We start from the raw sequence: 25,771 nt of genomic DNA on the forward strand, positions 1-25,771 counted from the left end.
TTCCCTACTGCCTTTAAACATGCCCTTAAAAGTCTTCGCTAGACCTTACCATCCCCTTAGCTTAGCATCCCATACCCACTCTCCCTTTCTCACCAAAGGTCCATAAAAAAAAGTCAGCCATCCCCAGTTATTCCCCTGCGTACATTCTCCTCTCATTTGCTTCTCAATTTCTCCTCAAACTGAATTCCAGCCTCTTTACAACTCAAAGTGATCTCCTAATTATCTGATCTGGTGGTCTTTTTAGTCCACACCCTTACTTGCCTCTTGGCTGCCCCTAGGCTCTGGACCTGGCCTCCCCTCCCTCTGGGTCTCTTTGGTGGGTTCATCGCACCATTTTGTTGGCATTTACCTCCGAGCCTGTGCCCTGGGCTCCTTTCTCTCATTTGGATTCTCCCTCAATGGACCTCAGAAGACTATGCAACTTTCGACCCAAATGGACAATTTTAGACCTAGTCCTTCCCTTGAGGCTGGATGTAGGGAGATATCCGAAACTCAATCCATTCCAAACAAGACTAGTCAGTCAAGGCCCTTCCAATGGCCTTTCAGTGCGATATTCTAGATGGGCAGAGGACATCAGGACCACCACCTCCCTCTGGAAAGCCCCACTCCCAGCAACATGTTGCTCCTCACCCAGGCCCATTCCAGACTTACCCTAATGAGTCTTGCTTCTACTGGCAAGTGATCTATTTGGGGGGGGGAGTATTCCCCCCCCATTTTATCCCAGTGAGGTGAAGATATAAACCAACTAGCTAAGTTAAAACCCAAGGCGCAAGAAAAAGGGAATTCTCACATTCATGAGATTAATAGTTTATTGATTTTCTAAAATATGCATTTCAAAGAAGACTCCAAAACTGAGGTTTTGACAATGTTTTTTGGCTAATTTTTAGCTTGTGGATGAATAATTATGATGGTAAACTTCCATGACAGACACATCCACTTCAAGCAAAGTATTGAGGCTCATGGGAAATGTTCCATGAATATATAATCTATGATCTCCTAAAGCAAAGAGCATAGCTAAGCAATGCCTACAGCATTTTAGTTACACAAAATAAAGACTTTCTCCCCTCCCCCCCCCCCAAGGTAATGCCAGAACAGGCTCCTATAGAGGAACATGCCAACTTACCTGGCCATGACTGACTCCTTGTCTATGGGGAAGACCTAGTTTTCCATTGATCACAAATGGACAATTTCGGTACAACATTACCTTAACAAAATGGAGGGAGTTTTCACAGTGTTCTCCTATGAGAACTCACAGAGGGACTGCTGAAATCCCAACTGATCCCAAAGGAAAAGACTGCAGCCCTGGATGTCCCTGATCCCTTTATTTTTTGGGGGGTGGTGACCAGAAGCCACATTCATTACAGAGGGATCCACCAAGCAGATTTCAATATGCCTTAATTTAATAGTGGTGTTCAAATCAGATCCAACTCATTTTAAAACAGTAGACATGCTCTTTAGATTTTCTGGATGTCCAATTTTATCTATACATATCTATATATTGAGACATGACTGACAAGAGAGGCTAAGAAAGAGCTTCTGAATTGATTTTACAGGTGCATTTTGAGGAAAAGTTAGTCTCCATTCTTTTAACCTTCCAAATCATTGATAAAATTGTTGATCAATTTGCAAAGAGTGGAGTCTGAAGAGGACATAGCTTGGCGATATTCGGAATTTTGAGTGCTACTTAAAGCCTACTTTGGAAAACCATCTAGATAGCAAAAATGCATTGAGAGCACTGAGGATTGAGGCAAACACATTATTTTCTGATCTTCCCATGATCCATTGCAACAACTGTCACCTGCATTTGCTGTTCCTCTGCAGCAGCCAACCCACATGGACACAGAGCCCCCCTTGACTTGAGGGAGGTGTGCAGAGATTGGCATCATAATTTACATAGAAGTGAATGGATAAATAAAAAGGTGCATAAAAAAAGGCTAATTGTACAGAACCTTGAAATAAAACAAATCTCAAAAGGAACACCTAAGAAAATGAACTGTAAGTTTTTAATTTGAGATGCAGATGACACAGGAAAATAATCAGTTAAACAAAAAAATAATCAGCTGAACCCACCATTTAATTAGAGGAATAAAGAAGAGGAGGATGTGGGAAGGGTTCTTCAAATCCATGATAAGAAAGCTAGCCAGGGAGAACAGGACTCGGAATATTTCTGGGTTGTGCTGCCTTTCACCCTTAGCCCTCCAGATCTGCATTAGGAAGGGGCTTCACAACCCCCCAAGGGACATGACCAACTCATCTGGCTCCAAGGGCTCACAATCCTGAGGCCCAAAGCAACAGAACCATCATTCTGTGCAGGAAAACAAATATGTCCATTCTCTGCACCATGTACGTGTCTATGGGCACAATGCACACACCCATCTGTCCAGGGCCCACAGTGAATGCAGCACTTTGGGGGTGCTTCCTTCTGGGTCACTGAATTGCCTCAACGTAATTTGCTGGGTAGAGGCCGACCTGCCCGTTGTCCAAACGTCCTTTGCACCAGCCTTGTTCATCTTCATCCTCGATTTTGGTCAGCTCGTCTCCTGGAAGAAGCAAAGCCAAGAAAGCCCAGAGGTAAGTGGCAAAAGGAGAACATGGGCCAGTAGGGTGGCCAGGGCTCCCTGCACTCTGTCACAAACACATGGCCTGAGTGCAGACCGAGACTCCCAAGAGGTATGAATGGTGGCACTCCAAGTAAAGATGCAGGATTCAAAATAAGGCAGCAAAGGAAGGGGGAAGAGAAAACACATTGCTATGGGGCCACAAAGACCCTCTTATTCAATCGCTATACCAAGTGGGATTTGATGCTATTTTTTTATCTTCATTTTTTACAGTTGAGAAAACTGAGGTAAACAGAGGATAAGTGACTTGCCCAGGATCATCCAGTTCAGAGTTTAAGGCTGGATTAAGTCAGGGATTTTCCTGACTTTTTATAACCACTGAGCCACCAGTTGCAGGAAAGGGAGGAAAACTAAATGGGAAAAAAAAAATCTTTGCATCAAAAGTCAATAAAAGGGGCAGCTAAGTGGCATAGTGGATAAAGCACTGGCCTTGGAGTCAGGAGTACCTGGGTTCAAATCTGGTTTCAGACACTTAATAATTACCTAGCTGTGTGGCCTTGGGCAAGCTACTTAACCCCATTGCCTTGCATGCACAAAAAAAGGAACAAAAAAGAAGAAAAACCTAATCTCCAGTATATACGCAGTGCACTAATACAAATCTAAAAGACCAGAGTCCTACTCCAAGAGATGGCCAAAGTATTCAGAGTTAAGGGGAAAAAAAGATTTTGTAAATTAGCAATGAAAATTCTCAGCTCCTACCAGGGCCCCATCAACATACCGGCCTTGAAACTGAGCTCATCATGTTCCTGGCCTTCATAGTCGTAGAGAGCCCGCACCCGCACTGCCGTCACCGAGGTGGCGTCTTCATCAAATGGGTTGGAGTCTCCATTGGCGTCCGTGGAGGAGAATGGGTTGTTGGCCTCCTCATCGGACCACTCAGTTGGGTAACTCTGAGTTTTCTCATAGCTGCTGACGCTGAAAAGAAACAGGCAGAAGCTTGTCGTTCAAGGGCTGGCAGCCCTGTGCTGAGTGACTAGCGCCCCCGCCCACCATCAGGGCAGACTCAGAGCTGTAGCCCGGAGGGGGTGAAGGGAGCAGGAAGGGGAGAGATGCCGGACTTGAGGTGAACATCCAAGCCACATTCACAATCAGAGCCAGGAAAATATGCCAGGGACAGAGTGAGTGCCTGAGGGCACCTTCAGAACGACCACCCTCTCAGCAGAGACCGCTGGCAAAGCCAAGCTCTGGTAGATGCTGCCCAGCCGAGCAGTCGCCTCTGTGCCGAGGGCTGGCCGAGCACTTAAACCATGGTTAAGAGTAGGACTAGGAAGAAGCAAACCATGATGGTGTTAGCAGGCGTCAGCCAGGGCGCCCTGAAGAGCCCGGGGGCCGACCAAGAACGAAGAAGAAAGACACAGTTAGGTGGGCGAGACAGAGCCCGGAGGCCAGGTCTTCATGCAGTGTGGAGTGCTGCCAAGCCCTCCCGTGCCGCTGACAATCCCCCTGCCCCGGGAAGCCCGAGCGGAGAGCGTGGAGAGGAGGAGGAGGAGGAGGAAGAAGACAGAACTGCAAACTTTCTTTCACCAACTTTTTCCGCTTATTGTCCTCCTTCTCACTGACAGTACTTTCTGTGTCGTCTTCGTCCTCAAAAGGGTTGTAACTTGACTGGGACTGCACTGACTGTACCGTGTCACTCTGGATGCTAAGGTTACTATTTGGGAAAGAAAAAGCAGCAAAGTGACCGTGTCTATTGTCTATTAGGAGGTGGCGGTGTGCCGATGTCCGGCTGCCAGAACCCTGCGCCAATCACGTGGAGGAGGAGGTGGCCACCCATGGTCTGTTCTGTCCTGAGAAAGGCCTCCACTGGCATTCCAGCCCTCTGCTTCCTTCTCAGGGACACCTCCATCTGGCGCAAGAAGACCAGTCCTTCCACTGATTCATTCCCACAGCAAATGGAGGGGGGCCAAAGGGCCAGAGCTGCCCTCCAAATTGTCCCAGTCTTTGGAATTGCAGTCACCCCCCTGCCTGGGCTGAATGAGCTGCAGCAGCTCGTTGGGGCCTCACAGAGAGGGGGCTGGGACTCTCCTACCCCAGAGGTTGGGGTCACCCTGGGGAATGGGAGAAAGGCCTGGGAGGAGCTGGTTTTCTTCTGCTCCAGCTGTGGATGAAATGAAGGCTAACTTTGGAAAGTGACCGACCCAGCTGGGAGTATGTGGGGCAGACCTTCAGCCAGTCAGAGGTCAGAGAGTATAGCCCTCCGAGGGTCAGCTGGGCCCCGGCCCAAAGGTGATATCAAAGGCTTTGCTGCAAGCCCACTCCCCTTGGGAACAGCCACCCCACCCACTCCTAGGTGGCTCCTAAGCCCGGGTCTGAAGGGGCCAAGCTGAGGACGCCCAGCCTGTCCCACTGAGTCGCCACAGGGGCCAGGGCACTCTCCTGGACATCCCGGGTATGCAAACCTAGCTGCTCTGCCAGCAAGACAGTCAGGGAAAGCAGGCCCAGACCCCCAGAGACCCTGGAGCCTTGGTCCAAAGGCCTGACAATGGAGCTGCTCAGGGGTTTAGGGAAACAGCTGGGGCCTTGGAACTTCTGCTTTACAGTCAGGAGCCCCTTGAGTCTCACAAGCACTTGGTGAGCCAAGAGAGAAGCGGCCGCTTTTCTTCTCAATTTACAGAGGAGGAAACTGAGGGACCTAGGTCCCTAGTCCCTCACCCCAGGCGAGGAGCAGCTTCTCCCCAGAAGCCCCTTGAAGTCTGATTTTTTGGGAGCACCCTGAAATTCCTGGACTCCAGGGATGGTGCTCCAGAGAGCTCTTTCCTCAAGCTACTGTGTCCAGCAGTCTCCCCTGTGTACACCCTTCCCCCACTGGGAGCCCCTTGAGGACATTTGCATTTTCACACTTCTAGAGCCTTTTACCTAATAGGAACTGGAAAATGTAGAAGCTGCACTTTACCCCCAGTGGGCAAAGAAAGCTCCTGGTGACTGGGCATCAAAGGTGCTCCCAACAGCAGGGGCTCCTGGAGGACCCAAAAGGGCCTAGGATGGAGGTGGGGAGGAGGCATGAGAGGGCACCAGCATCCTTAGACAGCTCAAGATTATATACTAGCTGAAGCTGATTTCATTTCGAAAGTGAGGATCATCCAGAGGCAGCAATGGAGCCAATGAGGGCCCAGGACCAGGGAAGGAAGCAGGGGCCCTGCCCCCTCTCGCAGTACTTACTGCTATTTGGTCTTGTGATGTTTCCCCCAGGGAGGGGCTGCAGACTCACAGCCAAGGTCCTTTGGGGGACCCCTGGCATATTTTCAGCATCCCAGTGACCACTGAGAAGGATGCCTAAGGACCCTCAGGTGGAGTGGAGGGTACCCATCAGCGCTCACCTGCTGTGCTTGGTAGGCAGGGCCTGGTCGCCAGTCTGATTAATCCCTGTTAGAGTCACGCCATCTGAAGCCTTCTTCTTCTCTCGCCTACTCAGCGTCCGATTGAGATCTGCAGACCATTCCTGGACAGCAAGCAGAGGGGGAAGGAGAAGCCTTTTAAAGATGAGACAGCTGGCATCTGCCCCCTTTCTTGTCTTCAGTTCCCCTTCTCTCCCTCATCACCACACAACAGCCTCTGCTCTCCAGCACCACAGTGCCTACCAAGAGCTCTCTGCCTGACAGCCTAGCTAGGATGGACATGCCAGCCAAGCGAGACCCATGCCACAGAGGAGCCAGGCTCAGACCTGCCCCTAGCCCTGGGGACACCAGGATGTCAAGTGCCCTTGGCCTCTCTTGGGGACCCGAGCCTTTGATGTGATATCCTGGGACGGTCCGGCTAGAAGAGAGCTCTGAGTGTGAGGTTCAGGCCTTGCTTCTCCAAGTCCACAGCTCAGACAGTGCGCACACAAGCTCTGGGCACCAGCCTCCCACATGGGAGAGCAGGGCATGTCCAGAGGGAAAAGCAAGCTGGCACAGAGGCGTGCTCTCTGTCACACCTGGAACATTCCTTTTCTCCTTCCTGTCCCAACAATAATAATGCCCTGGGGAAGGGGCAGTGTCTACCAGAGGAGAAGACAGGGCAAGCCCCTTCCTTTGGTTCAACCTATAGGTCATCTCTTCCTGATGGCAAGGCACCCAAAAGGCCCCAATGAGGGAGGGAGACCAGGCCATCAACAAATAGCAAGGAGGACAAGGAGGACTGTGCCAAGCCAGTGAGCCCCATGGGGAATGGGAAAGCCTAGCGACCAACCGTCTACCAACCTTTCCTACCCCAACCCTTCCATAGAGACTGCATCCAACTACTGAGGCTCACGCAGAAAGGAAGCAGCCCTTGCCCTCTAGAATATTCCATTCAGGAGGCAACAGGTACCCTCCGAGTGGAGACAAAAAGGCTGCACACCAGATGCAGGGCAAACTTGCAAGCAGAACCATGACATGCATAGATTCCCACAAGGTCGTCACGAAGGGGGGACCTGGAGGGACCCTCTAATGGGAGTTCTTCCTCTGGGCCTCCCAGATGCTCATCATCAGACATGCAAGAACATCAATGAGTAAAAAGGGCCTCTTTCTTTCCACTACACTCACTGAAACTGCACTCCCCCCCATTCTTTACCAACACCACTTTGGGAAGAGGGCCTAGGCTGTCGAGGGGTCCCTGACCCAAAGAAGCTTCAGAAATTCTGACCTGTCCTCGTCTTGTAGCTGCTCCAGGGGGGTCAGGAGCCTGCCCTGAGAACTGCTAGACTCAGTTGTTCCTTTGAGAAAGGCCAGACCAAGGTGGCTAAGTGGCACCATGGATAGAGCACAGGCCTTGGAGTCAGGAGGACCTGAGTTCAAATCTGACCTCAGACACTTAGTAATTGCCTAGCTGTGTGGCCTTGGGTGAGTCACTTAACCTAATACATTGTTAAAAAAAGAAAAAAGGCCAGACCTCCAACTCTCTCCCTCAGAGTGGGGCCAGCTACAGTTACAAAGATGGACTTAAAAAACCAGATGTCCCACAAGGTCACATGCCTGTATAGAAGCTGTCTTCTGGGGCGGTTAAGTGACACAGTGAATAGAGCACCGGCCCTGGAGTCAGGACAACCTGAGTTCAAATCTGGCCTCAGACACTTAATAATTCCCTAGCTGTGTGGCCTTGGGCAAGCCACTGAACCCCACTGCCTTGCAGAAAAACCTAAAAACCTAAAAAAAAACAACAAAAAAAACTGTCTGGCAGCAGGCCAACCAAAACAGGAACGGAGCGGCTCACCCAGGAGGCAGGCTGACGAGCTTCTTTCTGAGCACTGAGTCACGGGCCTTCCCCTCTTTAGGGGAATGGCTGGTTTTTCATCTGGATCCCATGAAGCCAGGCTCTGGGCTTGTGTCTCTTCACCTTGGTTTGCTCTTTACTGCATTAGAAACCAATTGGGGGGGGGGTCGGGTTTGGGGTGTGTGTGTGTTTAGGTGGGGGGAGTAGAGTATAAGCCCACTGCAGGAGAAATGAAGGCAGTGGCTTTTGCATGAATTTTCCTTTCTCTCCCAAGTCTCCAATTTTCAGGACGACCTGGCAGGGTTCTAGATGCAGTCTGCACAGATAGATCTGTCTACTGATCTCGACTCTGAGAGCCAAAGCACATCCTGGGATATGACGAACAAGAACAAGGAACTGGACGAATGCATCAAGAACATCAAAGTATCACTTACTTCATCCTTATGGTATGGAAAGCATAAAAAGCAAGATCATTTCATTAGAAAAGATTTACATCTGGATGGCCACGGGCTCAGAAAGCACAATGTGGGGCGGCCTCTCTCCCTTCTTACCCCCCCCCCCAGGGTGGTCCGGGGGGAGTGCCAGCTTACAAATCTGGCATACAGTAGCAACATGACTCTCAGTAAGAATCCCCATGTCTCAAGAAGTCCCAAGGGCCCCTGCTTCTACACTGCAGCCCCTCCCCCAAGTGCTGTCCTAACCCTGGCTCCTTCTCCCCCAGGATGATGGGGAGAAGAAGCTGTTACAACCCCAGAGAGTTGGTGGGGCCTGTCTGTTCTCCCTCCCCAGCAAGTCTGTGTTGGGAACTCTAAGAGTTCAGGGCAGATCTGGACCCCACTCAAAGGAAGGTCACTCCCAGGTGGATCCTAGCTGGGGTCAATGCCATGACTGTGATGGGCAGAAATGGTTTCTCCCAACCATTTCTCTGCATCAGGACCATGCAGCAGGTGAGGAGGAGGATGAATCTCTCCTGTGCATACAGGCTGGAGGTCATGGCCTTGGTCACCCAGACAGGCCAGGTTCTGGGACTCTCCTCAAAGTGGACAAACCATTGAATCTCCATATTGAGATTCAAAGGCATCAGCGGAAGGAACTGTTCGGGGGTCACCTGGTCCAATGCCCTCATTCTACAAAGGAGCAACCTCAGGTCTAGAGAGGGACCACAGGTTAAGTATGGATCACTCAAGCTGGGGGAGGCAGCCCCAATCAAGTTCCCCATCAGAGGGGCTAGATGGACATTTGGGGGTGGAACCATGAGCCCATAAAGGGCAGAGCCCCCCCCCCACTTCCATCTGCAAAGCATCTTGGAGTCACTTCAGAAGAATGAGAATTTTAATGGCCAAGATCTGTCGAATTTTGACAATGAAAGGAAGGCCAAGAGCAAGGGTGATTAAGACAGAACAAAGCAGATTTCTCACCAAGAAAAACCCGAAAGTTTTAAGGGAATTGTTTCAACTCCCCTTCCCATTCTAGGCCCAGCTGTAAACCTTGAGTCTTCTGGGCAAGGACTTGGAGCAGAGGACAGAGGAGGAAAACCGAGGCTCAGGGAAACAAAGTCACATGGGCAGTGTCAGAAGAGGCTGTGGACCCCAGGGCCTAGGACCACAGAGTACCCACTCACCTTTGCTAATCTGACCAACCTTTCTTGGCACGGCTAGGAAAACCTTTCCCAACTTAGTTGCCATAATTCCAGAGCAGGAAAAGTCCTTTACCCCGAATCCCCTCTTGGTCCTCTCCTTAGCTCCCCATAGCATCCTACTGAGGGGCTGGAAAGCACCTGCCACCCACGTGCTCTCCTCATGTCGTCTGACCCGCTATGTCCCCAGTGTCCCCTCTTCTCCAGCATAAACACTCACAGTTTTTTCAGCTGTGCGCAGTGAGGTCCCAGCCCATCCTGCCTAGCCCTGGACCCATTCTGCCTCAGTTTAAGGTACACTTCTGCTGACTGCTGGGGGCCAAGGGATTCCAGAGATGATTCGGGCCTCCACCTGCCTGGTCAGTCATCTCAGACATCATGGTTCCAGCACAAAGGGCTAGCTGAGAATTCTGGGCCATGGACACTTTCTAAAATAGTCAAGTGGCTCAGCTCTTGCTGCCCCTTCCCTTCCTGGAACAAGGATGAAAGAAAAGGCCCAGGGAGGGCTCACTGCCTACCTCAAACTGCGGCCAGTTCATGGACATTCCAGGGCCATGGTTGGCGCGGAACCATCGCAGATCCTCCACCGCGTCTGCCGCTTGGATGCTCTGCTCCAGCTCTCTGTAGATGTTCTTGTAGCTGGATTGGGGAGAACAGGAAGAATTGTCACTAGGATGGGAGGGACAGCCCCATGCTGGGCAGGAGCAGACACAGACATTCATGCCCTCCAGTGGCATCGGGTCTATCTAGCTGGGGAACTAAAGCAGGGACACAAACCCTTCTCCTGTCAACGAGGAAAGAAGATGAACCAAGAGCTCCTTTCCAAGACCTTACAACGGAAGATGTAGCAGTTGAAGAAACAGGCCCCCAGAAATGATGTCATTTGCAAGAATCCCAAAGCCAGGAAGGGACAAGTGGAGGACTCCAACCTCCCTCCTGGGGGTCCTTTCCAGATCAACAACTCCATTGGCCCAAACCAAGTTACATCCAAGGCTCAGGGGAGGTCCCTTCTAACTGCAAGGGCAAGAAGGAGGAATCTGAGCGGCCTTTACAGAGGGCTGGCTGTGGGAACTTGGAAGGACTCCGGAGAGAGCCAGGGTTCTGAACACTCTGTCCCACCCCATGCCTACAGAGGCCTGGCTGACCAGGAGGGCCCCCCATCTCTCTTCACCGGCACAAGCCCCAGGCTGGCTGCTGTGACTTCTGCAGGAATCTGATCAATCAGGAAGTGCAGGCGGGGCTCTTGGGAGAAGCTGAGGCTTTCTGTGCCTTAACCTCCCCTTCTGAAGCCCTGGAGCTGCTGCCTTCATCACTACAATACTCAACAAACATCGATCAGTTCAGAGCCCACAATGTCAGGCACTGTCCAAAGTGCTAACTGTTCAAAAAGAGACCAAAGTCAGGCCCTACCCACAGGAGCTTTGACTCTGATGGGGAAGACACTGGGCTAGCCAGAGATAAGCCAAAGAGAGGAGGTCAGAGGAGGAAAGGCTTCCTGCGGCAGGTGGGTGAGCCTCGGCACCTTCCAAAGACCCATGGATCCCCTTGAGGGAAGGGACAAGGGTTTTGTCTTTCTTTGGATCCCTAGTGCCCAGCCAAGGCAGGGATTCTTTGTGAAGGGACAGCAGGAGAGATGAGATGCCTGATTTTAGGGGTGAATCCCACTTCAGGACCCAGCCTAATGAAGGCTCTGCCCTCTCTCCCCCTTACCTGGCAATGTTCGACAGGTCCAGATGCTTCTGAACCTCCAGCAACACCTCCCGGAAGAAACGCAGGCGTTTTTCCTCAAACTGCTGACACTGTTCAAAGACCTGCTCCATGTTCTCCATGTACTGGGGGGTCCCCTGGTCCAACTCCTTCAGGGACTTCTCATACTTCTCCTTGGTCTAGAAAAGACCCATTTACATCGTCAGCCAGTAATCATCATTCACCCCTCCCCCTGACTCAGCAGCCTCCTGACTGGGCCCCTAAATAGCCCCCCACAGAAGTACCACCCACAGATCCTGCTGCTGCCTCCATCGCTTTACAAACAACGAGCCACTGGGGGGGAGGGTGTGTGTGTGTGTGTGTGTGTGTGTGTGTGTGTGTGTGTGTGTGCTGTGTACAAAAGAACCACAATGTCGGCTGCTATTTGGGGGGGGGGGTATTCCTAGAGAGGGAGAGTCAGAAAAGGCTTTGAGCAGAAGTTGGTGTCAGAACAGTTTTGAAGGTCACTAGGGCTGCCAACAGACGGGAGGAGGAAGGAGGACAGGCCAGGGTTGGAGAGCTCACATTTCTGCTATGAAGAACATCTCAGGGACCACTTTGGCTAGGGGGAGGGGGATAAACAGATCCCAAATTTGGAAAGGGCTTTGAAAGCCAAACAGGGCTTTCTGTTTGATTGTGGAGGCAACAGGGAGCTCCAGACCGTGCAGAGGAGGAAAGGCCCCTGGTCGGCTCTGGGTGGGCAGAACGTCACTTTGGCAGCTGTGTGGCGAGGGGGAGATTTGATGCTTAGAACAAAAGGCTTAGTCCTGGCAGGAGACATGAGGAGGCCTGAGCCAGGGGGCTGTTGGGGAGTGCAGAGAAGGTCCTCCAAGGAAAAGAAGCCGTGCCCCTAGAAATGTAAGGACCATCTACCCATGGGCTCTGCAGAGGGAGGGATGGGAGGAATCATGGAAGATGCTAAGGTTTTAAACCTTGTTAAACCTGTTTGGTAAGCATAAGAACAGAGGAAGAGGAATGAGAGGGTTAGTTGTACACAGGCTGAGACAGAGACGTGGACATGAGGCTGGAATCTGCAGCCCAATGGGAGTTGATGAGGTGATGGAGTCAGAATGAGGGGTCTCAGACTAGAGATTCGGGGACCCTCATGTTAACAGAAGTGACATGGAAAATGGCCCAGCAGTGGAGGCTGAGAAGGGGTTTTCAGCTAGGCCTAAAGAGAAGCAAGAGAGTCCAGCATGGGGAAAGCCCAGAGACAAGTTGGGGTGACCAGGAGAGATGGCAGCGTAAGAGGCAACACAGGGTGAGAAAGGAGAAAAAGTTATCAGACAAAGGCAAGTCTGAGCCCATGGCTAACTCTGCAAGGGCTGCTACAGGTGAGTTTGACTGTGAAAGGGAGGAATGACAAATTGAGGGGACAGTCAGAAGGTCTAGGGAGGCTTGGCAGTTTGGGGGAGATCTGGGCATGTTTGGAGCCCACAGGGAAGAAGAGACGGTGAGAATAGGCAGGAGGGCCTGGGATCAAGGTTAGAGGCAGACAGCATTAGTCTTGGGGAAGAGGAAGGTCAATTCTTTAGCGGAGGCTAGACCAGAGGAGCAGAAAATGAGAGATGATTCCAAGGGTTTGGAGGTGCAGAGCCTTAGAGGAGGCCCCCCCAGGGATGACTGATGCCCTGCTAATTACCCGAGGATTGGGGAGGCCCTCTGCCTTGTGGTCCAGGCAGACTGGGGTCCATCTATGGAACACATCTGCAATGATCTTTCTGTTACTTCAAATTCATCCTTTAAAACTCAGTCACTCCAACCCTATTAGACTGGCTATGGACAATACTATCCCCTTTCAGCCAAAGAAAAACAAAACAAAACCCTACAGAATCTGAAAGAAGCCTATACTTGCCTTTTAAAATTGTCTCTTCTTTCCTGTCTCACGGTTTTCTTTCTTTTCTATTACTCCTAATTTCTCCTAGAGAATATGACCAATCTATAAACATGTTAAACACAAATGTCTGTGTACAATGTTCACCTGACTGTTCACCACCGAGGGGAGGGGGTGGGAAGGGAGGGTGGAAGGAAATTATGTAACTTAAAAATAAGCATATGTAATCTAGATGAAAGTTGAAAAACTTTCATAACATGTAATTGGAAAAATATCAATAAAAATTTAAAACGTCAGCTACGTGATGTAGTACATAGAGCATCGGCCCTGGAGTCAGGAGGACCTGAGTTCAAATCCAACCTCAGATGCTTAATAATCACCTAGCTGTGTGACCTTGGGCAAGCCACTTAACCACAATGCCTAGCAAAAGAAAACAAACCTAAAAGTAAATAAAACTCAGTCCCTCCCATCCAGTCTCCCTAAAGCCAAGAGCCTTCTCTCTTCCACATCACGTCTCTCATGTGCTGACCATGAGTTACTTCTGTTCTACTCTCCATGAAGCTTTAGATGAGAGCAGGGACTTGGTGTCTTTGCCTCTTTTCACCCCCAGCACAAGAACCTGGGAAGGGTCAGCAGGAGGAACAGTGAAATTTTTGTTCATGGCTTTGGTTTTGGCATCATCTCTGTTTTGTACTGGATTTCTCTTCTACCCCCTCTCAGAAAACTATCTCCACAAGAGGGAAATGAGGAGGAACTAATTCTGTCTTGACCAGTTTCTGGGGGTAGGGAAACCAAGAGGAAAGGCTGGAAATCACCACCTCTCCCTAGGGGCCCTTGTGAGCTCCAGGTGAGCTCTCCTGTGTGGCCGGCTCTGCGGCCCTGATCATGCTGCTCTCTCCGGTCCTTGCTTGGATACAAGTGGACCACATCTCAGTCCTTCTGATTCGTACATTTTAAAGTTTTCTTTTTGCTACCACAGAAAACACTACTGTGAATGAATATCCCAGTCTGCCCGAGACCCCCCTCCCTGCACCTTCTTTGTGCAATGAAGACTTGCTTATTAATGTGGCATAATTTCCAAGTCAGCCACCTGGGTAGAGTCAGGCTCCTGACTTATTAGAGAAGTGATTAAAGTCATGAATAAATGAACAAAACCGATAACAACAAGGATCTTCACCTAAAGGTTTGCAAATCATGTTACATATGTCATCTCATTGGACTCTCACAACTCTGGGAGGAAGGTCCACTGCTATCTTCATTTTAGAGATGAGGAAACCGAGGCAGAAAGAGATGAAGTGACATGCCCAGGGTTTTCCAAATAGGAATGGCCTGAGTCAGATTTGAATGCAGATCTCCTTGACTCCAGGTCCAGCATTCTAATCCTACAGATATCTAAAATGAAAATAGCCTCAACTTGAACTATTTAAACCACCTGCTGGAACTAAAAAGGGAGTGATGGTAAAGACACTGCATGGACGCCTGCCATTCCCTAGAAGAGGATAGGTGCACCAGACCTCTGGAGGCCAACTGTGTGTGGGAGAGGGAGAGGGAGAGGGAGAGGGAGAGGGAGAGGGAGAGGGAGAGGGAGAGGGAGAGGGAGAGGGAGAGGGAGAGGGAGAGGGAGAGGGAGAGGGAGAGGGAGAGGGAGAGGGAGAGGGAGAGGGAGGGAGATATCACAATCACGATCACATCCACTGGGGTTGAAGCCTGGCTCTGCTCCCTCACTTCCACAGTAACCTTGGCCACCAGGTCACCTCTACAAGCCTCAGTTTCCTATGGAGATTAGAACCCAGCATCTTCACATCTTTTTGATTTTTCAACCCCTGATCCTAGGACGGCCAGCCAAGAACAACACTGCTGCAGACTCTCAATTCACTGCAGAACCGTGTGGAGGAGGATGCTGGAGCCAACCTGGCCTCCCACCTTACCGATGAGAAAGTTTTTAGAAACAGTCCAGGAAGGTGAGAAGAGCAGGCCCAGCCAAATGCACTTTCCAAGTCAGAGTCAGAGGAGACTGATGATTGAAGTTACTGAGGGTCAATTTTCAGCATAAGTGAAAGAGAATGGAGCAAATAATGGGAAAACCCCAAATGACGTTCAAATTTCACTAAGAAAATCACCAAGTACTAAACCATGTGCCTCCCCTACTTTCTACCATCAATCACATCTTTGTCCCGATCTGCAGATTTTGAGAGTGGGAATGACCTCAATTAGCATCTGGCCTAGTCCCTCGGCAGCAAACCCCACTGCTGCCTCCCAAGGAAGGCCATGTCACTTCTTGGCAGGAGTTTTAACTATTTCCAAGTGTTTTCTTAGATCGAGGCTAAACTTGCCACTGTGCAACTTGGACATGCGGTTCTGTTTTGTCTCATTCTTCCTTACATGAAAGCCACTCGAATTATCTGAAGGCAGCTCTCATGGTCCAAAACCACCCAGAACCCTCCAACCTTCTTGTCTCAACCCAATACTCACTAGGCCCTTTCGCTGTCCTGGCTGCCATCCTTGGACCACTTTGTCCAAACCAAGCAGAACACAGAGAAAGGGGGCCCTTTCAGGGCTGCCTTGGCTTTCTTGGCCATCACCTCCCACCCTGCTGACTCTATTGGCTCACAGGCCCCTAAGGCTCCCAAGGCTTCTTTCAGACAACCGAGGCTTTGGCCAGCCTCCGCAGGCCAGGCTTCCTCAACCCAAATGTAAAATTTTACACTTCCTCTTCTTTATTTGATTTTTCTCAGTGGTGTAGCCATGGCAGCTTTAACATCCACACTCTTACGTGATGACTGTGCAAGGCTACGGATGAAGCCCACCTTCAGTCATCTTTAGACACCTGACAAAGGCCAGTGGTCACAAGATCTCTCAGAAAGCATTTGATTCAGTGGAGTAAAGGGGGCCTCCTCCAAAAGGTGCATCCAGAATGTGTCCAGACAGTTGAAACAACAACAGAGAGCTCTGATGACCATGTGCCTCCCACTGCTGAGCAGCGACTGCCAAGGGTGCTTCCCATCACCTGGAGACTGGTCAGAGGATCCCGATGGAAAAGCTACTTCCCTTCCGTGGGAGGTGCTGCCATCCTTGCTACTGGTAGAGGACATCCCAGAACAGGGCAAGGTTTTCCTTTGGGTATGTCATTTCCCCCCCAGCTAGATGTCACCCGAGAGAAAGAAGGCTTTGCCCCAGACTCTGTGGGGTCCAGGGGTGGACAGAACCAAAGGCCGGCCTGCATTTGGGAAGTCATGCAGCCACCCTGTCAATGACCTTGAGAATCTCCCAGAAACCGAGGCCTCTACTTTTCACACCCCTAGTCTTCCAGTGATGATGTGGGGCTGACATCAAAAACTCTCCCACTCTCAGAAGACTTCTAACTGCAGGTTGCTGAATGGGCAACTACAAGGTGTAAGCCATCTAAAATCCTCCTCTATGGCTTGTGGGTAAAAAGCACAACTTTATAAATAAAATGTCACTGCTGAATGAGGAAAGAAGATTGGTCATGCACTGTGGCAGGAAGAGAAAAGGGGCTGGGGAGACCACCCCCTAGGACCATAATCTTGGGAGGCAGGGAGGCAGTCCCAATTGCTCAGAGAAAGAAAGAAGGCTTTGAAGCAGGCGGTTGCAAGCTGGCATCCTGAAGCTGCCACATGCTGCCTGCTTCACCTATCTGGGCCCAACACTCCCTCAAATCTAAAATACAGGGTGAGGGATGCTGGATGCCATGGTTATTCAATACCTTCCAAAGCTATGTATTATGATCCCCTTAATTTTTTTTTTAATTTTTAAAATTTTATTTAACTCAATGGGATTATGAGTGACTTGCCCAAGGTCACACAGCTAAGCAATTATTAAGTGTCTGAGGACACATTTCAACTCGGGTCCTCCTGACTCCAGGGCCAGTGCTCGCTCCACTATGCCACCTAGCTGCCCCCTTCCATAATCTTTTAAAAACTGCCTTTAATTCAACAAATGTATCAAACAAATAATTATTAAGTGTCCAAGTGTGGGTACATTGTAAGAGGCAGGGATGGCAATCGGAGGAAGACAGTAAAGTTCAAAATCCAAAAAATGGGGTTAAAGGCCATGCCTTAGACACATCCTGGCTATCTGGCCCTGAGCAAGTCAGAGCCACAGGATCTGAGAGTTGGGGACTCAGGGCCTCTGGTCCAAGCTCCACATTCTTTCACCTCTCCAAAGTGGAGGTTCAGCTTCCACCTCTAGTGGCAGCCCTCTGGCTACTGAGGGGCAGCTTTCCTGACATCGAGCTTACACTGACCTCCTGCTATCTTCCACTCATCACTCTTGGTCTTGAGGTCCAGTCGACCAGGTCTGGTCCCTCTGGCACCTCAGATACTCTAAGCCATCCTGAGGTACCAATCTGTATCAGTGGAGGGAGTTCTCTGACCAGGAACAGATGAACACAGCTATCTGACCCCTCCAGAATGTACACAGGATGGGGTGAGAAGTCTTGAGATCAGCCACTGACTCCAATACTTCAATTAAATTAAATTCAGCAAATATTTATAAATGGTTCATCAAGGGCAAAGCATTCTCTAATCTTCCCACAACCTCAGCTCTCTCTACTTTCCTTTCTATCTTTTGTCGTTCACTTCTAAGAGAGAGAGAGAGCGCGCGTGCGTGTGTGTGTGTGTGTGTGTATTTGGGGGTGAGTGTGGGGGGGGTGAGTGTGTGGGGCCCTTCAAGTGCTAGCTGCTCCCTTCGCCCTTTCTCCTTTGCACAGATTCTCCTTGGGTAGATTTTGGCCTCCTTCACCTCTCTACTGAGCCCCCTGCCTCCACTGGGTGCTCAAGACCCTCCTCTCTCCTGTCTGAGGGCTCCTTCCCAGCTCCTCTGCAGCTGCTGCTTCTTCCTCCAGGTCATGCCCCCTCCCTAACAGGGAGAACTCCCCAAGGCTCAGCTCAGCTCACCTGGTGACCCCATCAGCCCCTAGATTTCTTGGCATCTTCATGGGTATGACTCCCAGATCCCTCCAGGCTGCCCCAGCCTCCCTCCTGATCTCCAGGTAGGCATCATGGCCTACCCACCAGACATTCCAAACCGGGCAGCTCAAGCTCTGGCTACCACAGAGCTCATTTTCTCTCTCATCCCGTCTCTAAGCGGGTTCACAGCTGGCAAGACATCCTCCCCTTCTCCCTTCCCTGAATGCCCCAGACAAAATCCCAGCCAGTTGTTTCCATCTTCCCTGATTCCTCATAAGCCCAGCACTACAGCCTGGGTCCTCATCATTGCCTGTCTGGGCACTGTGGCCTCCTCCTCCACGCAGCTCCCGAGGGGGCATTTCTAAAACACAGGCCGCTGAACTCCAGGGGCTCCCCATCCCACAAGACAAACCTCCAACCTCTCTTTGTGGCCTCGGTTCACCTTTCCCAGGACCTGCCCTCGATGGGCCTATGGGGGGGGGGGTCCTTAGGCATGATCCCCCTGGCACTCTGCCGAGGCAGAGCTCACGAATGCATGTTGGTTCTGGGTGTCCCCTGAAGAGACGGGAGGACAGAGGGGTGCAGGGCCCAGGTTGGACAAGAGCTAGCTACAGCTTCTGGTACAAAGGGGATGAGTGTGGATGACCGCTAAGGACTCAGATCAAAAGTCCTCTAAGCGGCCGCAGGGAAGCGGCGTGGCTGTACCTTCAGTACGTCTTGCTTGCATTTCTCCACCTTGTCCTGGAGCTTCTTGAGCTGCTCCGGGTTGAGGGCAGGGTCCGCCTTGCTGTTGTTCTCCCGCGACACAGCCAGCTTCTCCTCTTTGCAGGCGGCATGGTATGCTTTCTTGGATGCCTCCACCTAGAGGGAACAGTTCTCAGTATTCTATTTCTAGGATTTAGGAGGAGGAAGCAAGAATGTTCCAGCTGGGCCCGACTAACGGGGCCCTCTTCCACAGGAAACATCCGAGATGAGGAAGAGGTGGGGGAGAAAGGCCTGGAGCCGGAGGAAAAGAGAGGAAAATGCACAGGCCATGGGCAAGATGGGCTCCAAAAAAGGAGGAAGGCCCCCAAAGCCCCAGGGAAAGCCAGTTCAGGAGAAGCAGGTGGCGCCATTTTAGCTGCAGGGCAGAGGCAGCCCAGGGCTCCTGGTCCCCTCTAGAGCAAGCTCACCAATGACCTGCCCCCAGCCCTTACTAAGCCTGGGCCATCAGCCGAAGTAGGAACCCTCTCATCCCGATCCCGACACCCTACCCCACCCCCGCTCAGGAAGCCTTTGTTCAAGGTGGGGAGCCAGGTACCTCCTTGAGCTTCTTTGCCCAGGGCTTCTGGGCCTTCCTGAATCCGTCCTCTGCTTCTCGGGTCTCCTTGAACCCCCCCATCATCTGCTTGTGAAATGCCTCTTTCTGCCAGTTCTTGATCTTCTCAAAATCCTCATTCATCAGGGAGGCCTTAACTTCCAGATGCAGCTCGCTGACCTTCTCCGCTTCCGACATCACGGCGTTCCAAGCCTTCTCGACGGTGCCATATTGGGGACCTAGACACAACAGAGGGGTCCGTGTGGGACTGAGTGGCAGGCCTGGGACTGCCGGCAACAGCTGCGATGGAGGATGGGACTGCATTTCCATTTCCGTGACCAATCTACCCCTTCCCCGCATCCCCATCCCTAACCCTGCTGAATATTCAGTCCCTACTTTGGAAGTCCAGACAGAAAACAGTTTGAGTGGTTTGCTCCAATATTTTTTACTTTATTAACCTGGTTTAAATATATTTTTAATGGCACCAAGTGCTTTTTGTGAGGGAGGTTATAGGAGATGTAGAAGGAATCAAACTGAAACTCCCACCCCTGCCGCAGCCACTGTCTTCATTCCTAGGCAGGTGCTGTTGTACAGAGGTGAGGAAAATCAGGAAACCACGCTGGACCACTACCAGATGGTTCCCTAAGCTCTTCTGGAGCCTCCCTGTTTCTGGGCAGCCCTTCTGATCTCTCCCCACTCCCCCCATTCTTCAGCACTATCTCATCCCTCCTGAATCCTCTCAGGACTCCCCCATCTCCCCCTCAGCTAAGGATCTTGCCTCATCTTTCACTCCACATGAGCAAGGCCATTCCGAGAGCTCTTCCTGACTTCCTGCTTCCCATCCCCCCCCCCCCAGTGGCTTCCGCCACTCTCCTCTCCCTGACCTCCCTCCATCCCTTCTCCTCTCCCTTCACTTATCTTTGGTCACTCCCAATCTACCGGACCCTTCCCTCTGGCCACCCAGTATGCCATGCCTCCTCGGTCCCCAATACGCCCAATAGATCCACCCCTCTCTCCTTTGGTGGCTGGACTCTGAACAAGGCTATCTCTAGGAGATGCCTCCACTTCTTTTCTCCCTCTCTTCTCAATGGCAGCCTGGCTTCCCACCTCACCCAAGTCACAGTGATTTCTCCTCCATCCTTGACTTCTTTGCCTCTGCTGCAGCCTCTGATGCTGGTGCTCCCTCTCTCTCCTTGTCTCTTCTCCCCTCTCCCTTCCATCCCACCCCTTTGGGTCTCTTCTAACTGCCCCTTCTTTGTCTCCTTTGCTATCTCTTCATTCAGATCACTTGGGCATTGGTAACTACACAGGGTGGGGGGCAGGGGGCACCCAGGCCCTCTTCTCTTCTTACTCTATGCTAATCCCTCAGTGATGTCTTCAGTTCCCATGATTTTAATGATCATCTTTACCCAGATGACCCTCAGATCTAGTGGGCCAGCCCCAAATCTCATCTAGTCTCTATCTTTAATTGCTTTTTAGACACCTTGAGGTATGTGTTGCAGAGAAATAGTAAACTTAGCACGTTCAAATCTTTAGAATGCACAAACCCTGGCCACTCCCTAACTTCCTTGTACTGTCAAGGGGCCCAGGACCCCCCTCCTCCCTCATGCCCAATCAGTGGCCACACTTCTGTCATTTCTACCTCGGTCATTTCCCTCCTCTGAGCCAACCCCAGTCTGACCCTCCAGGCCCTTTCACCTCCCCAGTTTGGTCAACTGCCCAAGCTGCTGGGGGTCTGCCCACCTCAGGCTTCTCCCCCTCCAAACTATCTTCCTTGTCAACCTCAAACCAAGCTTGTGACCAGGTCACAGCTCTGCCTATGGCCTCCAGCAACCACTATAAAGTCCTCTATAACCATTCCTCCACCTCCCATTTTACACCTTCTTCTCCCCCTTGGGAGTCTTCGGTCCTGTGACCCCGGACTCTGGCCTGTTCTTCCCACAACAAGCTCCATCTCCCGACTCCGGGCGCTCTGCCCCCACCTGGGATGCCCACCCCACTTCTCCAAGAAGCCTTTCCTGGTGAATGCTCCTCCTGTGGGAAGCCCGTCTGCAATCCCACTGGGGGCCCCTAGGGGTCAGCGTGTCTCTTCTCTGCCAGTCCTGGGCATGGGCACGCAGCAGGTGCTTAATAGATGCAGACCCACGGGCTGCGGTCTGAGGCCACAGGAGCACGCTCGCTCAGCTCAAGCCTGCCAAACATCTGACCTTTCCCTCAGGCTGCAGGCTTGACTTCAGGGAAATGTGCTCCCCTGGTCTGGGATGGGGAACACCATGCTTAGGGAAGTACCCCCCAGATCACTGGAGGAAGGCGACCCCACACAGGGAAGGCCCTGAAGCCTCACCCCGAGAGCCTGCCCCCTGCCCAGCTCCTTCCCCCACTCTGCTTCTTGCCTAGTTCTGGCTCCTGTGTCCCCTTCCTGGAGCCTCTTCTGGGCCTTCTGTCTGGGGCTCTGCCCCAAGACAAACAGGGCTGGAGCCCGGCTAGTGTACCCAAACCCATGGGCACCATGCTTCTGGAGAAGGTCCACCCATTGTCACCACCACCCTGCTCCCCGAGGGAGGCTGCGCTGCCAGCTGCTGGCACAGGGGCTCATTGAGCCTCACCTGCAACATGGGACAGTTTTAGAAATACCTCTGAGGAAATGAACAGAGGCTCTTAGCCATTGGGCTAGTGAGAGCTGGTCTCAGTCTGGGGGCCTGGAGCCACACGGGATCTGAAACCAACCTTCTGGCTCCTCCAGAGATCCCAGCCATGTCCACGCATTCCTGGAGTCCTGACCCCAAGGGCTGCCCAGTGTGTGGACAAGCATGGAATGGTCACAGAAATGCCTGCCTTGGAGGAGGGAGGGGAGCCCAGTGTAAGTCCCACCTTGCCATAGGGAGGAGAGCTCCTCCCCCAAGGTGGCAGGACCCCTTGCCATCAGAGGGCCTGGCTTCCTTGCCATGGGTCACTCCTGCTCTTTGGGCCTCACTGTCCTTTTCTGTAAAAAGAGGACAGGACTAGAGGGTCTGAGATCCTTCATGGGACCCTCAGGCTTTTCAGGGCTGGAAGGAACTTGGGGAAAAAAAGAAGAAGACTGAGGATGTGCTGCTACTGAAAGAGGGGCTTCCTTTGGAGGAACTTCCCCTGAACCCCAGTTTCTGTCACAACCAGGTCCAGCTCTGCCACTGAGCATTGAGGCCAACCATTTTAGACCTGGACGTGGCTGGTACTAGTCATTCTAGAAGTGGATTATTTACAAAATCACTTTTCTTTTCTTTCCTCTCCTCTGATTGGAGAGAGGAGGGGAGAGTTCCATTGGGATGGAAAAACAAAAGATATTAATTAAAAGAAGGTTTAAAAAGGAAAATGACCAAAGAGGGGATCCTATGATAGCCACTCATTTTACAGATGAGGAAACTGAGGCCTCATTCTAGAAGGAAAGGGCCCCACCTCACCAATGATATGCCGAGGCCCAGGCATCAGGGCAGGTCTGCTCTTACCCTTTTCCACAAGCTGCTTCCATCGCTTGGCCCACTCCGTAAGCTGCTGTGCATAGGCCTTCTCAATGCGTGCCCGCTCATGGACGCAGTTCATGAGGTCGTTGCAGAGCCTGTGGCCATCATCAATCCTCTTGACCGTCCGTTTGTAATTCCCAACCTAGAAAACAAGACCACATTCATGTGTCATGGGAACATCATGGGGGAGAACCCAGGGGTCCTGAAAAGGCAAGACGGGACGGGATGAGACAACCCCTCTTAAAGACCAGGAGAGGGATGGTACCCAGACAAAGCAACAAGGAGGCCCAGATGGCATTTTTGCCACCACCAGGAAGTGACATCACATTTTCTTAGTTGTCATTTTGGAAACACCCCCCACCATTATTCTGTGGGTGGTTGCCAGGGGTCCTCCTGCAGGAGCAGAAGAGTCTTTGAGGCAGAACTGACAAGCTCCAGCAAGTGTCTGCATGTGGTTCTCAGGGTGGGGGTCCAGCCGGGTGGCTCTGGGGGATGCACAGAAGCAAGCCTCACCTTCTGGCTGAGCTCAGGAGTCAGCCCAGCTTGGCTGGAGCACAGCATGAAGGGAAGGCAACAGGCCTGGGAGTGGAGGCCGTGGCCATTCTGGGGAGGCCCTGGAAATCTCTTCCCATATTAGGCAGCTCCCAGAGGTGTGCCAACCCCATGGCCCTAGTGAGGAGGCCCTGCCAGTGACTAGGGCAGAGGGGCCTGGACCTGAAGTCAATTCAAATCTGGCCTCAGTTGCTTCCCTTCTCCTGCCTTCCAGTGGAAGCTCTGCTAAGGAAGGTGTTGTGACCCAGGTACAAATAACAGGGCCTGGGTTGGGCAATCAGAAGAGCTTTATTTTTCCAGGATGGCACAGGCAGAGGTGTGAACTGCCCAGAGCCCATCTCAGGGACATGTATTCAGTAAGAGCAAGCCCAAATCCCAGAACTGAATCCCTCTGTATAGTGGGGGATGACAGTGGGGGATACCTTCTACCCACCACTCTCTGACAAAGAAGAAGCCAAAGCACACTGCCTGGCAGAGAAGGGAAAAACGATCTTATCTGAAGACAATGTGATCATTTGCCTAGAAAAGCTTCCATTCAGGATAAGGACACAATGCTGGTCAAGCCACAAAATCCATCAGGATTTCTCTGCTTAGCAGCGACAAGATGCAGGAGGAAACAACAGGAAGGGAAATGCCACTCAAAACAGTTGTGAAACTTAGCCAACCTAAAAAAAGTCAAAGGGAGCTCATTTCCAAATCTTTGACAGCTTTATAAGGGGGCATCTTATTCATACTTCACCATCTCAGTACATTAGTTTTACAGTTTGAAAAATCACCTCCCACCCTTTCCAAAGTATCAGCTTGTGGTAATTTTAGATCATAAAATGGTAGAGATGATCTGAGTAACACCACAGACTTCCTCCAGAATTTAACAGGAATCCATTTCATTCACAGCATACTAAGTCTTTCCAGCTGATCTGCAGGGACGGCCCAACTACATAGCCTTGGCCCTTCCAAAAAAACATTTATTTGGGTGAGTATGGCAGAGTGGGAAGAAGTGCCACCTGAATGCATGCACCTGTACAGGACCCAATGGGGAACGAGCCAACATCACATTTTGAAGAGATAGTGTCCTAGGGGAATGGAATCTTGTCAAGGGCTTCTCCTCATCTGCTGATGTAAGAGCATGCTTTAGGAGGTTTTTGTTTAATCTGATTGTATTGATGGCTTTCCTGATGCTGATGCATCCTTGCATTCGTGGTCCACATCCAACTTCCTCATATTGAATGATTTGGGGGTGAACTACTGTAAGCCTTTTTGCTAAGATTTTATTTAAAAAACTCTGGATAATATTCATTAATGAGTGTTCTTCTATAACCAAAGAGCAATAAAATTAATCATCTCCTTTGGCCCAGTAATGCCAATACTAGGCCTAGAGCCAAAAGAAATCATAGAAAATGGGACAAGTCTTACATGTTCCAAAATATTCATAGCCGCTCTTTTTGTAGTGGCAAAGAATCGGACAGCAAGAGGAATGCCCATTAACTGGGGAATGGCTGAAGAAGTCATAGCATATGAGGGGCCGCTAGGTGGCACAGTGGATAGGGCACTGACCCTGGAGTCAGGAGGACCTGGGTTCAGGTCCAGACTCATACACTTAATAATTGCCTGACCTCGGGCAAGTCACTTAACCCCATTGCCTTAAATAAATAAATAAACAAATAAGCAGTTATGGTATATGGATGTTACGAAGTACTATTGTTCTATAAGAGAAAACATGAGTGGTCAGAGTCTAGAGAAGAATGAAAACAATGACAGGAACTGCTACTGAGCAAAGGCAGCAGAAGCAAGAGGTCACTGTCCACATTAACAACACTGTGAGATGATCAACTGGGGTGGATGCAGCTCCTCTCCGCAGTTCAGTGATCAAGGACAATCCTGGGAGACCTGTTAAGGACAACACCATCCCCCTCCAGAAGAAAAACAAAACAAAACAAAAAACTACAGGATCTAAACAAACATTATGCTCACTTTTTTGAAAATTTCTCTCTTCCCCCCCCCTTAGTTCTAATTCTCACACACCAAATGACTATTATATAAACATGCTAAACACAAATGTACAACATTCATTAGACTGTTTACCACTGAGGGGAGGGAGTGGAAGAACAGTCTGATTTCTAAATATGCAAGTGGATGAGTGTTGAAAAACTATCCTAATATGTAACTGGAAAAATCAAATATTAATTAAAATGACATTGTTCTCAAATTCCCTTTCTTAGCTTTCTCCTTCTCTGGTTTAGGTATTCAAAAAAATTATAAAAATTTTCTTAACATGTAATTGAAAAAACAAAATGTCAACCATGAAAAAATCAGGAAATTTATTGGTTTCTCTTGAACGCTTTCCTTATTTTGAATTTTATAATTTTCCCCCCATCTTGCTTCCCTCCTCCCACATAGTATACACTGATCTAAGTTGAATGTGATAAGAAAGAAATCATATCCTTAAGGAATCTTGAATGCTTTTTTGAGAATTCTCTTGAATAACGAATGG

At 50.6% G+C, this 25,771-nt stretch overlaps 1 protein-coding gene across 3 annotated transcripts in view; it reads right to left on the reverse strand.

Moving 5' to 3' along the window:
* Positions 1–791: 791 nt before the first annotated feature.
* The window catches only part of PACSIN2 (protein kinase C and casein kinase substrate in neurons 2), a 144,912-nt gene continuing 119,932 nt past the window's right edge, over positions 792–25,771 (reverse strand). For 2 of the 3 annotated variants that reach the window (XM_074227098.1, XM_074227099.1), the window contains 9 exons: positions 22,714–22,870; positions 19,232–19,467; positions 18,637–18,792; positions 11,134–11,309; positions 9,942–10,062; positions 5,936–6,057; positions 4,147–4,269; positions 3,337–3,533; positions 792–2,540 (listed from right to left, as the gene is read on the reverse strand). In XM_074227098.1, the coding sequence (XP_074083199.1) occupies positions 2,428–2,540; positions 3,337–3,533; positions 4,147–4,269; positions 5,936–6,057; positions 9,942–10,062; positions 11,134–11,309; positions 18,637–18,792; positions 19,232–19,467; positions 22,714–22,870 (1,401 nt within the window). In that variant the 3' untranslated portion in view covers positions 792–2,427. The remainder of the gene's footprint in view (positions 2,541–3,336; positions 3,534–4,146; positions 4,270–5,935; positions 6,058–9,941; positions 10,063–11,133; positions 11,310–18,636; positions 18,793–19,231; positions 19,468–22,713; positions 22,871–25,771) is intronic. The other variant, XM_074227101.1, reaches the window with a different exon arrangement.

Source organism: Macrotis lagotis, chromosome 2, assembly GCF_037893015.1.
Source record: "Macrotis lagotis isolate mMagLag1 chromosome 2, bilby.v1.9.chrom.fasta, whole genome shotgun sequence".
Lineage (NCBI taxonomy): Eukaryota > Metazoa > Chordata > Mammalia > Peramelemorphia > Peramelidae > Macrotis > Macrotis lagotis.